This window comes from Poeciliopsis prolifica, unplaced genomic scaffold (assembly GCF_027474105.1).
Source record: "Poeciliopsis prolifica strain line A6 unplaced genomic scaffold, Auburn_PproV2 SCAFFOLD031, whole genome shotgun sequence".
NCBI classification, from domain to species: domain Eukaryota; kingdom Metazoa; phylum Chordata; class Actinopteri; order Cyprinodontiformes; family Poeciliidae; genus Poeciliopsis; species Poeciliopsis prolifica.
The window spans coordinates 5001483-5019948 of record NW_026562406.1 but is presented as its reverse complement, the minus strand read 5'-3'; the positions used below and the strand labels follow the sequence as shown (position 1 = coordinate 5019948).

Here is an 18466-nt window from a genome sequence, read left to right as displayed (position 1 = left end):
GTCTCTCAAGCAGGATCTCCTGGGCCCCAGTAAAGGGATAAGAAATGTAGTTAATAGCTCAAGAGTGGCCTAATCATCAGCTGCCATTACTGCCCCAATATCAGCAGAGATGACAGACTTATCAATAACAAAGGCCCAGCTGAAGCCTCTGCCGCTCAGTCATTTTGATCTTTGCTCCACTAATCAGAGCTTTCATTTGAGCTAAGCACCGGGCAACACACCTCTCATTCTCTTCAAGCTGTGCCAGATATCACTCATCTTTACAAGCCGCTCTGTACTCCTGCAACCCCCGGCCACCATTTTCACAAATTGGCTTAATTTCTCAGGCAAATAAATGACACATCTGAGAACTCATCATCTTTGCAATGCCAGTGATTATTGCGCTCGCCGGCAAAACCCTTCTCTTACAACTGCAGCTTCGTCTCGAATGGCTTTAAGCTGGAATCCAGCTGGCTTTCAAATTAAAGTAAGAATCTGTTAAGTGACGGAGGTAGGCAAATGTCTCATGAAGTTATTCTATTTTTCATGAAAAAATACGTAAAATTGTCTTCGACTGAAGTGCGTAAAAATACAGACGACTTTGAAAAAAAAAACCTTCACGCACTCACTGTACATAGTGACACACAACACGTTGCAATTGAATACATGTCCCTTCACATTTTAACAGTGCTTCCATCACTGCTCAGCCCACCTGAGTCAGTACTTTGTGGAAACAGCCTTTACTGCAAATTAACCTGCAAGTCTTTTGGCTTGGATATGTGGACATTCCTTTTCAAGTCTTGCCACATATTCTCAATTACATCTGGGCCTGGACTTTGAGTGGGTAATTTTAACTCATGCTAATGCGTTGATCTACACCTGTGTATTGTGCCACTGGCTGCATGTTCAGGGTCACTGTCTTGGTAGAACATGAACATTTGCTCCAGTTTTAGGACTTTTGAAGCTTCTATCTAGTTTTCTCCTGGATTTGCCCCGTGTTTAGCTCCATCCGACCTCCCATTAACTCCAACCAGTTCCTTGTTCCTGTTGAAAACAAAGCACGCCTGTAGCATGCTGCTGCCACCACAATGTTTCCTGGTATGCTCTGGGCATTCAGAGTAATGCACTGTGTTTTTTTTTATCTACTTGCTCAGCATTTTACATCCAGGCAAAAAATATATATTTTGGGTGTCATCTGACCAGCCAACAAAATGTCTTGAGGATTTAAAAAAAACAACAACAAAAGGTTAAGATAGGTCTGCTATCTTAAGCTTTGGCATAGACTGAACATATTCATTAAATTTCATGTACAAATCATTTTTATATAAAGAGATTTTAAACTGCTCATTTTGAGTTCCTTTCAGAATTTACTGTTTTAGGGCTCTGTCACTTTAAATCCAAATAAGCGTCCGCTGGTATGTGAAAATGACTGCAAACAGATGAGCAATCATACAATCGTACATCTTGAAATCAGAAGTAGAGCCCGCTGGTTTCAAAATGGGAAGTCAACACCAAAACACTTGTCTTTTCCAGCAGTCATTATGCAGAGCATACAATGGTAAAACCACCTGTCCAAATGAGCTGGAGCTCCACTTGGGTTGCAAGTTAACAGGATTGGGCTCCAGGACTCTTAGTTTCCCTGCCAATAGATCAACTCACCTGAGTTGTGGTTTTCTGCAGCTCTTCCTGTCTGCTTTATTTCTTGGTCTCCATGATGCTGTTTGGTCGCTAATGTTCTCTGAGGTCTTCCAATAAGCAACACAATGGGACTCTTTTTTTCATATTAAAGGTATCCTAAAGACTTTTTTTTGGTTACAGAATTCAATTTCAGAGCAGCAAACAAAAGGGAGCTTGAGACAAATGCATGTCATGTTTGTCAGATTTTCCCTCTTCAGAAAAGCATTTTCCTTCCGTGTCATAATTATGAACAACTCAGGAAAAAAAAAAAAAAAAAAAAAAGGAAACACTTAAGTTTGTGGTTATTGCATGACAAGGTGGTGAAAAATTCATGCAGTATGAATACCTGGAAGGCACTCTTAAGTTTTAGAGTAATTTTCGCTGTTCATTTTATTACTCGTGTCAGTTCTATCACACCAGCCTTCTCCATCAGGGAGAAACCTGAGAGGGTCGGAGCAGGCGTTCCTGCACCTGGCCGAGCTGGGCCTTTTATTTACAGCCATGGTGAGGATCAAGCTCTGACTGGCTCGGACACCTGCTACTGGCAAATATGTTCTCCATCAGTGAACTATAGACTACTTTTTTTTTTTTTCTGGATAAGAAGACTGGGAGACCATTGTTCTCACCAGCAGTGACAGCCAAGGTATTCTGGAACTTCTCGGCACTCGTCGGAAACAATGTGTCATTCATGCTAACTTTAAAAAGGGGACTGGATATTCATAACAAATTGCGGTTGACGTTGTGAATCTGGACTCTGAAAAATCACTTAATATGATTTGGAGTTAAATCACTTCAGATTGTAGGGAATTAATTTGCAACCCAATGGATACTTTGAGATTATTGCAATTAGCACAACAATAATGACTCAACACACCAAAATATAATTCTGGTCCAAATATGACTGGACCCACATGCATTTGTAAAAAATGCCTGTCTTCTTAGTAAGCATGAGCTATGGTCTCAAGTTAAACACAAAACAGTGGAGCTCCTTATTCCCCCCAGTCTGACACATGATATGTGCTTTTTAAACAAATCACCTGGTCTCTGCTTCTATACAGTCTTATACAAGACCATGGAGTTTGAGGATTTTGCAATGTCATCTGGGATTAAAAAGGGGCAGCACATCAGAGCCCCAGGCCACACCACCTGGAGACCCCCCGCCTCCCGCAATCGATCCCGGGCGCTGCTGCATTCAAAGCCATCCACGTTAGCATGCTGCCAGAAAATACTCGGTCGACCAAACGACACTGAGCTCTCACAAAGCCCCGCTTCAGAAAAGATTACAACTTCAACAAGAAACTCTTTGATTGCAGGTTTGCTTGAAACGTTATCAATATCATGATCATTCCTGCGGATCGACAAAAAGCATTTCTAATCGCCATACTTTGGCTGCACGCTCACTTGTGCGTTGGTCTCCTGGAAAAAAATAAATAAAAAATGCGGGGATGGGAAGGTGGGGAACTCACTGTGGAGAATGAAACACTGGCTTGTTTAACAAGACACACGTGCAATGACAAAGCGATTCCTTTCTCAATGTTGATCACCCACCTGCACACAGATTAGGTCAGATATTTACCTGAGCTGCCAAGTTGTCACTCAGGCTAGTAAGAAAAAAGAAAAACAGAAATCCACACAGTGCACATTCATCCTTCCTTCTCCTCTTCGGGGAGAACAGATAAAGTTCTGCAGAGAATAGAGAACAGGGGCTTACTTGTCCTTTTCGCTATCAAGAAAACAGGCAGCCAAGAATTATTACTCAGATTAAACACAGAATAAACAGTAAAGTGTTTGAAAAGAGACTTACCATCAACACTGAAATGGATACAGAAATGATCAGACAAGTTGAATCGTTAATGTTGTCACATTAGGTAGGCCTGAGTGGAATTAGCAAATTAAGTGATTTGTGATGTAATTATAACATTTAATCCATATTTTCTTCACTGGTCTCTAGATATTCTAATCTCAAAATGTCCACACACCACTCACCATGAGTATCAGTATCTTGGTCACTAATATCTATATCAGGCGTATGGATCCAGGCCAGCGATAGTTCATCTAACTAGAAAAAAGTGCAGAGAGTAAATGCATGACATGTGCAATATACTGTATTAACATGCAAAATCTTGAATACAGAAGACATTCATGTTTTGTATAATTTCTCATAAAAAAATCCGACAGTATTCCTGTTTTTATTCTTTGTTTACCTGTCATGGTCTACAACACATGTACAGCAAATAATGTAACATGTTCAAGCCTAATTTGGTCTTTAAATCTTTCCCAGGTATTTTTGCTGTCATTGAATAATTCCATTACAAATCCAGTTAATCTGATGAGCTCGGCTCAGTTTGTTTCGTCAAATTGGCCTCTGGCGCCACTCTGTGGCCTCAATGCAGAAGTGAATAACAATTGTATCTTAAAACTCTTCCGTCGAAAGTCCCTTTTTTTGTCGAATATACCAAACTGCAGAAGACATTCTCACAGCTTATTTTCCTTTATTTTGTGGCTGGCACTAAGTTTGTTTTCCATCCCATTCATTGAGCTTTCACCCAAACAGCTGCACACATAGAAATAGATCGCAGACACACACACACGCACATTCACAATTTTGTCAGACTCACGTTTTCAAAACGACAAAAACAGAAACATTAAAACAAATGAAAGATGGTAACGTGACGCAGAGTTCCAAACAAAAAAGCATAATTTAACACTTTTTTTATGTCAAATTTAATTATAAATCTACTTACCACAGAATAAATATTAACTTTATACTATAGTTGAAAAAAAGTTAGACTGGAATGCACGATGTAATTTCTTCTTCTTCTATTTTTTTTGTTTGTTTTTTGTTTAATAAAACATAACCTTCAAACCATCAGTTAAACTACTTCAAGGGAAAAGACACGGGCAACTCTTATTTCTCATTTTCTGCGAGTGAACGTCCCCCACCCCGTCATACATTAGGAACATAATATGTCACCGTACAGCACTGACACAAGCAAGGGAGGGGCTGCTCTGCTGCAAGATACATTAGATAGAATGAATGCAACGAGCCTAAAGAACACTTCCTGTTGATGCAAAAATTGCAGCAGCAACTGCCTGACACATCTGGACTTGGAAAAAGGGGGGGGAGGCCTGGCTTGTAGTGTTAGCGAGCTGCTGAGGGGAATGGACAGCATCTAAATGCCAACCTTCAAGACGGTGAGTGTGGCGGACTTCGTCTTTGGCATGGACTGGTGACCGTAGTGCGTTTGTTATGTCGGCACGTCGGTGCCTTTTCAGCGTAAGTAATGGCGAAGTAATTACCTACGACCGTACGCTAGGTGCTATCTACTAGCCAGCATTAGCCTGTGGGTAACGCCAGGCGCTGAAACGAAAGTGACTAGTAAACTACGGCTAAGCGTTAGCATTGGCTAACTAGCATTGTAGCCGACATAGTTTCCAACCGCGTTCGACGTTGTAACTTGGTGATTAACTCCCGAGGGCTTGACAGTTACCAATATAGTAATGAACTGGAGAACAAGATTTATGCTTGAACAACACAAATTGGAACATTTTGCTTAAGCAGTCCATTTCTCCATGAAACTAGATTGTAGGCTAGCTAGTGTAGCTAGTTAGTCTCTGCTTGTTTGATGCTCAACACGCGGCTCGTCCAGCCCACCGAATCGACTGAAAGTGGTTAAGTAACTTTAACCAGACTTTAAGCTTTCAGTTGGAGCGAGACATAGTCGGCAGTTGGCATTAGAACGAGCTCGACGTGACAGTGAAGCTCTCGTCAACGGTAGCAGCTTTGCTAATCGGACCCTCTCCTCCTCCCCCATCATTACCCGCTGTACATTAAAGTTTGAAGCTGTTCCTGTTTGCTTCTTGTGAGCCTTGGCAGTCGACACATCAGAGTGTGCACTGAATGCCTCGACGCTTTCGTGGACTTGTAGGAAGGTGTTATTGTTTATAAAAACACCACTCCAGATGGAAAGTAGTTACACTTTACATGGGGTGCAAAGTAAAAGTTTTTTTTTTTTTGATAAACTCACTGTTCAAATATGATATGGCACCAGGGCTGCATTTAGATCCCATCTGTCAAAAAAACTTTACTGGATTTCCTGGGGCGTGAGGTGGGCCGGCAAATATGGCAGCACACTTTGTTACAATTTGTTCTAAGAAAGTGAGATAGGCAGGACAAAGTGCAGGGACATGGCATATTATTTTTCAGTAAATCTAGGTCTCCTGGGTCACTGAAGGCAGAGTTCACTTCTGTGTATTTGACAATGATTTGTTTTTAATCCAGTACAATAAAAAAATATCCGTAGACACGAATCTGTACTAATGTTGACATTTGACACTTGCAACTGTAGCCAGGCTAATTTGAACAAAAACATATGCCAGATTAGATTGTTGCTGCCAAACTAGTTGCAGTGTTTACAAGAACTTTGTGGTATTGAACCCCCACATTCTTTTATTAAAGCTCTGTGTTTGCTTTATGTGGTAAGTAGTTAAATTGTATTGATTCTAATTCTGTTTGTGTTTTATTATTTTTATACTGACAGGCATAGAGCAAACTGGTCACTTGGAACGTTGTTCTGCAGTGCAATAGAAATGTCAGATGTTTTATGTAATCTTGGTTTTTGCCTCATGTTGCAGTAACTTTATAAAAGTTGACTCAGGCACATGATTTTGTGATATTTTATTCTATATATATGTAAACATCAGATACTAAAAAGTGCAACAAATGGCTAACTTTTAGTTCTTTTTGAGCTTAGTGAAAATCAGATCAAGGTTCGTTTATTGGGTAAGGTCTTGCAATCACTTCATTTTCTGCTTCATTTCTAAATATTTTTTCTGTAGATGATATTCTATTCATTTTTGTTTAGATATCATCCTTTAAAACAACAACAAAAAATTAATAATAATTTTGCAAACAGCTTTCAAACAGGATCAGACAGATATCAGTCCAAAGATGGTGAAGTGCTCTTAAAATATATCACTTCCACAGCCTTAATGGCCATTAAAATACTTCACACCACAAGCCACATTCCCATATTTATAGGTTGCTTTTTACTCCACGGATAGAGCACTTTTATCATTTTCACTTTGCACTATGAAAACCCATTAAGGTTTAATTTCACCAACCAGTTATGACTCCTCCCATCCCTCCAATTGCCCTCCTGCTAAAAGAGGACTACAGTAAAAGTTATTGTGCATTTAGATATTTCCAGCAACTGAACAGCAAATGGACACTTTATTTCCACTGACTTCTGTTTTAAGGATGTTGTACCAAATTTAATTTGCATTACCCAACTGGAACTTTAGTCGGTCCGCTCTCTTAATTTGGTTGACTCATTTTTAATAATAAATTAATAAAAGCATAATGCAAACTAAAACAAATGTAAAACATTTATTAGGGATGTTTTTTTAATGGTATCTTGTTTACAAACCGATGAGGAGGATGGAGACAGGCCCGAATGTTTTAAGATTTTAATTTTTCTTCATCTGTTTAACATGTATTTAGCCTGAAATGAAGAAAAACAAACAAACAAGCTTGATGTATTCCAAACAAATCCAATCGGAGAACCCACCCACAAGGCTCAACGTGAAACCTTCAGTGTGCCATGTTGATTTCTAGATACAGAAGGCTGAGTCGTTTTCAGGGTGTGTGTTATTTTCACTACAGCAAAGTTATGCACATCTTACTGTCCCCTAGGCCCTCTGTGGTCTATTTTTATATGGGTGCTTTGCTATCTGTTTTAAATTGTTCTTCATTCTGTGCTTGTTAAGCAGTTCTGTCCCATGTCTGGTGTGGCCCACAAACAGTTTTTCAAAGTAGGCAAAGGCTGCCTGCTGATGTTGAAGAAAGCATAAACTGCTTTCCTGCTGACCGTTTTTTCCCCTCCTCTAAATGACAATCTTTTTAATATATCTTTGTGGACTTACGTAGCAGCAGCATCAAACTCATTATCTAGCAAGAAATATGAGCTTAGCTCCAATTGTTTTGTTTTTTTGCGTCCAAGCCAAGCATGTGATCCTCACACATCACAGACGTTCTAGTTACTGAGCTTACATTCTTTGTCTGCCTTTCCATTTGGCTCCACCCAGTTTACATGTCGTAAAGAGTCTGTCAGTGTGGATATGTTTTATGTATTAACTGTCATGACAGGAGCGAAAATCAGCCCTCTTACCAAAGATATTCTTATGCCTCAATACAGGCTTGTCTCTCTGTTGCTAAGAATACATGTAGAAGAATAGGTTCATTGGACAGATGTCTTAAAAAGATGTCTTAGCAAGCTTTTGCAACTGAGAAAGTGTTTACATCCCCAGTGTGCTGACAGTACTCAGTTTGCATAGGATAGTGCTGAATAGCCGGCTCGGGTTATAAGGGAAAAATGTGGGGCAGTGGAGGAGGTAGGAGAGAGCAGCTAACGCTAAACAGCTATCACAGCCTCAGAGGATAGTCCAGAGTATTTGACGTGAGCTTCTGTTCAAGCTGTATAAGCAGTAAATATCTTATTTGCAATTGATAACTCTCTCTTGGCATTTTAATTTGTTACAATAAAAAGCTTGTCTTAAAAGAGGCCAAAACTGACAGACTTCTACTTTCTTGTAAAAACTCCATTCTCCAAAAGTTGTTTTAATAAAAGTTTTCTTATGAACCTCAAACTTTTAGCATGTACTCACTGAGTGGCTGTTTACCAGTTATTATAAACATAGAAAATGACAGCCTCTTGGAACAAGTTATTTGTATTTACCTGCAGTAAACATACTGGGCTTTCATTTTGAGGCAATTCTTTACGAGACATAGTCGTAAAGAACCATTTCTGTTTTTGAGTTTATGCCTAATTTCAAACCAATGTTTTTGATAACCTAATGTTATGCAAAGTGAGACTCAAACAGGATTCGTTAGTGAGTGTAAAAGACAGTAACTTTGCAAACGTGTCCTGATTGTAAGTTATAATTTATAGTCGTTTTTTTGGGGGGGGGATATCTGCTACGTAGCACCTGAATTCAACTCAAAGCTTTTTGATAAATGTTGTCATAAGTGACATAATCTAGAAAGATGATAGAAAGATGATCACACATAGGCAATTGCCCCACATGAGTTGTTCCTAATTGTAGTAGCTTTTCTTTACAAGCCTTCTAAAGAATAATAGGTGCGTGCCAACCTTCCTGGCAGGACCAGATTTTCTTCTTTCTATAGTACTGTATGTACAGTATATCTTTTTCGGTCTGGTTCCAATGACTGTTAACGTTTCACTACAGTCACTGACAGGTAGACTTTGAACAATGATTTGCATAAGTTTTACCTGCTTTCCCATCAGTTTCCTTTTAAGGTTTAACTATGTACCCAGCTCCTTTCTTTTTAACGCCAACACTGTATAGAATTTCATGGCAAGATCATAATATACCTGCTTAGCATAATGTTATGACCAAAATAGACCTGACCCATTATGATATGGGCTACATTACACCACTAAGCGTTTGGCAACAGATTGTTGAAGTCCTATAAGTTGTGAGGTTAGACGTCCGTCAATGGAAATTGTTTGTTCAGCACAATATAAGATGTTTATTGGATTTGAGTTTTATGGAATTTAAAGGCCAAGTCCAAACTTGAAGCAAGTTGTGCTTCTAAAACCATTTCTAACCTCAAGGATCTGCTGCTTAAGCAGCCCTTTATGCAATGGTCTCTGACGCACTGTGCATTTTAAAACGGTTAATGATATCAAGCTATATCAAAGTTTTTAAATCAATTTAAGGAAATGCTAGGAGGAAGTCGAACATATAGTAATGCCACTAAGAAATTTCTGCAGTCACATTCCTCCTTGTCAAATTGTTTAAAGAAGGTTTGCATACTTCTCCACCTTCTTTTGATAAGAAGAAAGACATCTAATGCTATTTTTAAATATTTTGTCTCTGCGAAAAACAGAATTATGGTGTGCAAACTAAAGAGCTACCACCCGTCACATATATCAAGTCAACGATGCTTTAGTTCACAGCTGGCAGCTATGAGCATAAAGTCTGTTAAGCTGCAGGCATACTACATGAGGAGATAACTTGTTGATCTCAAACGGCAGAAAGGAGTAATGCTTTGCACAGCAAACATTTCAAAACACACTCTAATTTGCGCAGGAGTCAATTCTAAGGTTTTCTTTCCACTTGAAGTGTTTCAGCATCAGAGGAGCTTATTGGGTCAGTTGTGCCAGAAAGGTTTAATTTCATCTATGTCAAACACTTATAAATATTATAGATTATATAGCCGTGGTTGAAATGATAGTTTTGTTCCTGATATGGACTCCCTCAGCTCTTTAGCTTTCCCATTTGTTCTCCTTCTTACACACAACAGAAAAGTGTTCACTTGTTGCTTATTGTGTTCTAGCTACTAACATGTGTAAGGGTTACTGCTTTTTTCCCACAGGGGTCATGGTATTTCTGCATGTATTATAATGTGTGTGTGTGTGCATGCAAAATATTAAAACAAAACTTTGTTTTTGTTCTTTTCAGGCTGTCGACAAACTGGAGAAACATATCCAAGAAATGGACGACGGCAGCTACATCGAGTTTGATGTGCCGGAGTTCAGTAACACAGTTCTGACCCAACTCAACGAGCTACGGCTGCAGGGGAAGCTGTGTGACATCATCGTCCACATTCAGGGCCAACCATTTCGAGCTCACAAGGCCGTTCTGGCGGCTAGTTCACCCTTTTTCCGTGACCACTCAGCCCTCAACACCATGAGCGGCCTTTCCATTTCAGTCATCAAAAGCCCTGAAGTGTTTGAGCAGCTCCTCGCGTTTTGCTACACGGGTCACATGTCCCTCCAGCTCAAGGATATTATCAGCTTCCTCACTGCGGCCAGCTTTTTGCAGATGCAGGCGATCATTGATAAGTGCACCCAGATCCTGGAGAGCATCCATTCCAAGATCAGCCTCCCAGTTAATGCTTGTAGCCCAGATAAAGACAGCTCGCAAATCAGTCACAATGGTGTAAACGACAGCAACCTGTTCATAAACCCTACCCAGATCTCCCCCCCTTATTACTCCCGGCAGAGCCATGGAGTCGGTGAAGCTCGGTCGGAACAAGCAGGCAAAGCCCAGGGCCGGGTGCGGCAGCAGCAAGAGGAGGGGCAATCAGATCGTGGCAGTAGCGACGGTGTGTCAGAGCATGATGCAGTCATCGAAGGTGAAACTGAGCAAATAGAACTGATTGGCAAAGATGGGCAAGTCACAGATGTGCATGTGAAGGTAGAAAAAAATGACAGGCCTTCTTGCTCAGATAGTTCCTCAGCTGGTGACGATGGCTACCACACAGAATTTGTGGACGGAGAACAAATTGTGGCTGTAACTGTGGGTTCCTACGGTCCAGTCATCCAGCCTGCTACCTATTCTTACTCAGGGCTGTCCTCCTCTTGCTTGGTCAACCTCAGCAACTCCAGTCCTTCTCGCTCCATCCTCAGTGGCTTCAGAGGTGGGAGAGCCCGATCAAAGCGCCCAGTGGCTATCCCGGCAGGGGTCCTGAGTCAAATAAAACCCGCTTCGGACGATGCCGAATCAGCCGTGGGCTCCGCAGGGTTGGAGAATGACGTGCGAGAGCGTAGCCTCCGGAGCCAGTGGTACCCGTACAACGAAAGACTCATATGCATCTACTGTGGAAAGACCTTCAATCAGAAAGGGAGTCTGGACCGCCACATGCGCCTGCACATGGGAATTACTCCATTTGTTTGTAAGTTCTGCGGCAAGAAGTACACAAGGAAAGACCAGCTGGAGTACCACATTCGTGGCCACACAGACAACAAGCCCTTCCACTGTCAGATCTGTGGTAAATGCTTCCCATTCCAGGGCACCCTTAATCAACACCTGCGGAAGAAGCACATGGGAGCGTCGGAGGCTAGCAATCACACGGACTACCCGGAGAAAACCGAGGATAGCTCAGGTCAAAAGGACCAGAGAGATACACCAGAGGGGATGGCCTATAAGGCGCAGTATGCGGAAGAGGCACCAGCCAATGATATGGAGGAGAGTTCCAAATGCAGTCCAGAGGAGGCTCAGGCATCGAGATGTGATTTTTAAGGTCCTGCTTCAGGTTATGGAAGCTTTAAAATATGATTAGTTCAACTCAATCTAAAGGACTCACTTTTTTTTGGAATCCCTCTGCTACAAACCTTTCTTGATACAAGCGTTTCTTTTTGTAAAATTGATGCAGAAAATGAGTGAAAGAAAGTGGATGCTTTATTATAGAAATTCTTTCAAGCAAAGGGAGTCACAACGTACTATTTTTGAGGTGGTCCCAATAATCAAGACCTCCAGTTGATTGCTCTTTTTATCTTTCCATGTTTTTAAAAAAAAAAAAATATTTACAGAGTTATATAGGCATGTTGCAATAATTGATAATGTGAAAGCTCTGGTAAGATGCTTGTCATATCACCTTTTTACCTGACCTGTTTTTGCACATGTGGCCACTGGAGGTCACTTAACTCACAAGGAATGATTTTTCTGCCAGTGCAAAGCTTCGTGTGACATATCTGTTTAATACCTCATATTGCAACTACATACTCATAACAGACAGTATTTTAACTTCAATGACACTCACCGGGTTCTACCTCATAGCCAAGAACCTAGCCGGCACAAACGTGTTCACCGTTTGAAATCCGTTTTAGCTTTTATGTACAGTTTATCTTATTGCCAAACGCTGTAACACTTATTCTTTTTACACAAAGCCTTGATACTAGGGTGGGAAATATTCCTTGCTGATTGTATAGATTAGGGACAAAGTCCTTATCAAATGTCTATGGTCAGCCAGGTTAAAATTATGATCAAGAAGGTGCTATGTTAGGAGTGCATTAAATCTTCTCGCTTACTTGTGTGCTTCTGGCAAATATTGCGGACAATTTAAGAGACTGGCCCTGTTAGGATTTCATGTCACGTTTTACTTTCTTTCTGGTGATTCTCTCTTTATAAAAACACTTCAGGATTTTATCCCACGTCACTACTGGAAGTCTCACTCAGTTGGTCCAGGTGTGGTATTAGATACTGTCACCCATGAAATGGGTGAAATATGTCTACGAAGTAAAGTCACCTGTATACCTCTTTTACCTTGTAGGCTAATTTACAATGAATTAACATATGTGTGTCTGTTTTATAAAGAGGAAGGCTTCCAATGTAATACTCAGTATCTGACAGAGACAAGCGTACTTGCTGTTAACTAAGCACGGCTTAGGGAGCAGCTTGAACAATATGCAAAAAGAATGAACAAAGGAATCTCAGCCATTGCCTCATAGTTTATATGCCATCACTTATAAAAGCTCATTTCGTTTTGTTGTGTTTGTCGGGGAATCCGATTAGGAGTGTGTTCCTCTGTGTCATTGTCGTAGATGTGGCATAGCTGAATCAAGGTTAAAAGATGCAAATGTGGAAATGTGGTCAGTTTTTAAAAGTATTAGTGCACTCTGCAGAGTTAGGTTTCAGCTTAGTGCCAGCCCACCGATTAAAAGAGCAGAACTTTGTTTTGTCGTTCTTGATGCATATTTGGAGTATAACTTCAGTCAGAGAAAAGTACAAAAACTTTGTTGTCATTCTGAAATCGTATAAATACTATTGGCTTAAAGTCATGCATGTGGCATGACTTTTTTATTTTTTATCTATACTCATTGTGTTATTTGGGATCAGGGAAGGGGATCTTACTATGTATAAAAAGGCGCTTAAAGTGCCAAACTAACTGTTTGCGAGTTTAAAACTTAGCCGGGTGGTTCTGTTTGTGCTACTCTGCTTCTTTGTTTGCCATCCAGCTGTTAAATGCCTTTTGTGCGTGCGTGTGTGTTTGTGTATTTTTAAAGAACACCTTCTATCATCGACTTTTATTTTCTCCCATCTGGGCCATGTTGAATTTTATGCCAATGAACAAAAAAATTTGTAACATTATAGTTTATTTCATATAATTTCCTTAATTATTGTATGTTTGGTGGAAGATTCTGTTATTTGCTTTTGCCTAAAATTACGTGAGATTTTTTATTTCGTTACTTCTCTGAATGTCTTTACGCCATCTTTACGCTTTTATCGGATGAGATAGTGACACCAAAATGTGGAGAATTTCTCTTTAATCAGTTTGGCTCGCTTTACTTTAGCAGTGTGTTCAAATGAAGCGCACACTTTCACTTATCACAAGCAGTCTGTCAGCCTATAAATGTTTACCAAGTACAATTTTATATCTGTCAAACGCTGACAACATGTGGGTTTGTCAGCTGATCTGACCTCATCAATATAAGTCGCTGACTAATATAAATTTTGCCATGATCTTTACCAGTCTAAAAGGAAAGCATCCATATTCATTAGAATCATCTGTTGAATGATAAGTAAAAAAAAGAAAAAAAAAACTGTTAAATTAATCTTTGACAGGTTTGTGCCAAGACATTACACCAAAGACTAATAGGTGATTTTTAGAGTCCGTTTTGATTATACTAGTTTAATACTCCGTAATATAGAATAAGGTGATTGCTATTTGCAAGTTTGGTTTCTCAGCTTATAACAATCAGTTGTGAAAGATTTGACGAACATTTTCAATAGGTAAGTTGGTAATGTTATATTTTAAGCCATAGAAAAGTTCAATAGGTTTCGTAATTATTAAGTCTGCAAAAGGAGAAAAAAAAAAAGAGAGAGAGAACAGTGGCATCCTAAACCTCGTGCCTTGCCACAAGCTTTATACTTTAGATTCTGGCACTTGGAAATGTGCTTCTTTCTTGACAATATGAAATAAAATGGCCACAACTAAAACTAGTGTCTTGCCCAAAAATTGCCATCAAATTGCTTCACCACCTGACAGCCAGCCATTTCCAGCGTATTTTACCACTTGTGGTGTCAGAACACGATGTAGCGCATAGTTGTGAGGTGGAAGGAATAACAAAACCTGAAAAGTGCGGTGTGCATTTTGTTCCTACCCAGCTCAGTGGATAATCTGCTGACGTCAATTTTACCTTGAGGTGTGTCTGCACTACTGTTGCCTTTCAGATTCTGCCAACAGTTTACTCGTGGACTGAAATCTGCGTTTAGGTGTTGAGCATTTTAATCATCCTGCTGTGGCTCAGGCTGTGTTCAGTCTTTCGCAACATCCAATTACTTCCTTTGCTAATGAAGTGTCCCCACACCATGATTCTGCCACCACCATATTTCACCGTACAGATTAAGCGTCCAGGGTGAATGCAGTGGTAGTTTTCCCACCACACTTTCACTTGTTTTCAATAGCTTGTTGCCAACATTGAAAAAAAAAATCATCCATGTGCCACTCCTCAAATTTCTCTCTCTACATTTAAAGATACTTCCTTCTATTTCACAGCTACATACTACATTGTTTCAATTTGAAAAAGATCTCTATAAATTATGCGGCGATTTCTGGTTGTAGTGATAAATTATTCAAAAGGATATGAATACAATATTGTTAAGCGTGCACCAAGAATGAGTTGGACCTAAATTAAATCCATTAACAGCTAAATCCGGCCTCTAACTTTCACCTAGTCTTTTTTGGGGGGTTGGACCTGGGGACGGGCCAACTGATTTTAACTGATCTTTGTAGCAGTCGATCGTAATCAAACAAGGCAGACTTGTTTCCAACAAGCCGACCGACCGCCCCGTGTTCGCAGACTGTACTCGGACAATGTGAGCTTTGCACTGTATTTGAAGCATTTCAGTGAAGGAAGATAATGCATGAAAAACAACAATCTACTTCCTTTTTTATTTTTTTGGGGGGGGGGGTTATTTTGGTGCAGGAAACAGCCTGAATATTCAGCAGATAATTAATGAACATTTGTGCGGGGAAAAAAAAGTAAAATAAAAGCTTATCCTCGTATACTGTAGCCAAATTGCACGTTGCTCAGCCAGAAATTGATAAAAATGCTAACTGGTAGATTTAACTTAAGTTTTTCTTGTAATTGTTTCATTGACTGTGCACTTCTATTTGTCAAAACTACATACCAGATCCAACCGGAAAGTCTACTTTATCTCCTTCTTTACATTTAAGGAACTCAGTAATAGTTCCCTGTTATTTTGGTAGGTAGGTAGGGATGTTGTTCCCTTAAGTGGTGCTTTTAGCTTATTAATTAAATTATGTATTCATGATTGGTGAATGGCGGCAGAATTGTTTAAAGGCTTTTTATTTTATTTTATTTTTTTGTTGTTGTTTTTTTAATAAACCATAGCTACTTCTTAGATAGTACACACTTCCAGAACCAACTGAACTTGAAACACTCTCAGATTGGCTCTTTAGTCAGTTTTTTAGGTCCACCTCTGCGAAAGGAACCGGATCTGCATTTTGGGCCACAAGTAATCAAAAGGAAGTGTTTACAAGGAAGGCTGTCAGACTACTTCTTTTGAAAAATTGCAGCTCGTCCTGTTCCTTTTATAATAAACTCACTTCAGGTAGTTGACGAACACTGATACAGGCTTAAAAAAAAAATCACAAGTCTTCCATAGCTTTTCAGTCAGTTTCTGTCCACTGTGTATTATTGAAAGAAAAGCAATAACCTCTTTTGTTTTATTATTATTTGAGAGAGTGATTGTGGGGTATTGGGATCATCAAGCCTAAGGAAATGTTGGCCTGTCATGTATCAAACACAACAACGTCAGGGAGAGGATGAGCTGAAGTAGGACCAGGACGATTTTAATATTGCTTTATCTTTATTATTTTATTTCATTTTTTTTCTAATACTTTGGATGGTTTGACTTTACTTTTCAAAACAACAACAAAAGAATATTCAATCGAAACTGTTTGTTGTTAAAGAGATGTTTCAGATGCTCACGGAAACGCAGTGGGCGTCGGTGAGCCGCAGCAGAAACTGGGCGCTCAGCGGCACCGTTTTGTGGAGGTGCACGTCCAGCTGAGCAAAACAATGTAAGGGATTTTCGGGGCTGCATCGCCACTGTTATGGAGCGTGGGCCGTCTGTCGACACGCTGAGGTTCAGCGATCCCCGGCGGCTCCTCGGGATTCAAAGCTGTAGTTCCGGATCGTCGGAGAGCAGTTCCTCCGGATGTTTTCCGCCCCACCCCCACACTCTGCACTATAAAGTGTCTGACTCTCATGTACCTATTGACAAGGCAAAACAAAATTAATCACAAAACCTCGAACTCAGGGTAAATGTATATTGCTAAAAGTGATATCCTTGGACACCGACTTCGTGTCCGTATCCCAAACGTTCGCTTCTCCTCGGGCGGGGAACCAAGTCTCCACTCCCCAAATGTTTCTGCCTCACGCTCTCGATGAGCCCTTAGTTCCCACAGAGCTGAGACCCGAGGCCCGCCGAAGACCACGACCCGAACCGTGACAGCAGAAACGACCCGGCTCCAGTTTTTTTGTTTGTTTGTTTTTTTTTCTTGTCCACTCTATACACACAACCTCACAACCCAACTGTGAACCTCAGAACTCTACTGTTTTGTACAACTATGAAGTAAATGAAGCTAGCTACAGCTATAGACGTTGTATCTATTGCCATTTATGAATTTATTTTATAGCATGAAATAGATATATTTATTCAAATTATATATTTTACTCATAATCATTCTGTGCTGCTTCATTTTGGTTCTTAAGCTTGTAAATTGCCTTTTTATTATCTAAAAAAAAATGTCCATAGAATAATGCGTTTGTAAAATAAAGACGCTGATTTGGCTCTTGTTTGTCTTTTCTTTGCTTAAAAGTTGAAGTTGGTGAGTTTATTGTGCATTAAAATCTGCTTGCAAGTATCCAGTGATTAGAAAAAATTCTGGAGTTCGATGCTTTGCTGCAGCTCAGTACATTTGTCAAGTAAAATATGCATAAGAATTTCTGTTTTTATGATTGTAGTCTAACGCTAACAAAATATTTTTTTAAAGGTAAGATTATAATTGTACAGAAATATCTGAACAACCATGGGGAGGAAATCATTAACACCTTACAAAGAGGTTAAGTACAAAAAGAAAAGAAAATCCTGAAGAAGACGGTTGCTCAAAGTGCTGTGTTTAATACTTCTGGAAAGTTGAGTGGAAGGTAGAAAAGCTGGGTAAAAATCCACAAGCAAAAAGCACAATCCAAACCTCATTTAGGACTTTTTTTGGGGGGGAGAAGTTAAGTTAATGTGGAGTTTGGAGCTTCAAGAGTCACCATTCTGTTTTTTTTATTTTGCATTTTTGCCTTAAAGTTTCACTTCTTAATCGGTTTGAGTTAATATTTCAATCTTCAGAATTCATTTTTGTAATTAGCTGCTACAAGACACAAAAGCTTCAAGTGCAACACTGTGTGTGATAAAAGTATGTGTTTAAAATTTCTTAAGTACTGAAATATGCTAGTTGTTTGAAATAACTGGATTTATTGCAGCAGTTATAACACTGAGTGTGAATGAGAAAGTAAGCGTTTATGTGTGCAGCTTGGCCCTCCAGAGGGAGCTAGAGAGTCATTTTTCAGAAAAGCACTCATCACCTTCGGCCTTCAGTGGCTGTGTTTTAATTTCACTCCTAAAATAATGATTACAACTAAAGGTTAAATACTAACTCAAAGTGATAATCAGTGATAATTGTTGGATGGCAGTTATTCAGAAGGAGTTTTCCTGGCCTCCCCAGATAAAACCATGCCCCTGCTGGAAATATTGTGATCCATCCAAGTCACAGAGGCCAAGTAGCAGCATATAAAACAATAAACGGCATTAGTCCCAGATGCCCGGGGATAAAACACAAATTTATCACCAGTCTCGACGGTTCTCCAGCTAAATTCTTTACATAATTTTTGCCAATGTTACTTTTCCTGTCCCTTCTGTGTCAGAAAAAAATGCATCCGAGGGGAGAAACACTTTAACTGCAAGGCACATGTGGTAGGAC

The 18466-nt window shown here is 39.8% G+C and overlaps 1 protein-coding gene across 3 annotated transcripts; it reads left to right on the top strand.

The window, feature by feature from the left end:
* Positions 1-4645: 4645 nt before the first annotated feature.
* Positions 4646-17286, top strand: zbtb34 (zinc finger and BTB domain containing 34). Of its 3 annotated transcripts, none has more exons than XM_055050590.1 (2): positions 4646-4851; positions 10144-17286. In XM_055050590.1, exons 1-2 carry the CDS (start codon positions 4834-4836, stop codon positions 11704-11706), a joined length of 1581 nt encoding a protein of 526 aa, XP_054906565.1. In that variant the 5' UTR covers positions 4646-4833; the 3' UTR covers positions 11707-17286. The 3 variants fall into 3 exon arrangements, with proteins under 3 accessions (XP_054906565.1, XP_054906563.1, XP_054906566.1); XM_055050588.1 differs by having other exon boundaries at positions 4827-4933; XM_055050591.1 differs by lacking the exon at positions 4646-4851 and adding an exon at positions 6015-6135.
* Positions 17287-18466: the final 1180 nt, after the last annotated feature.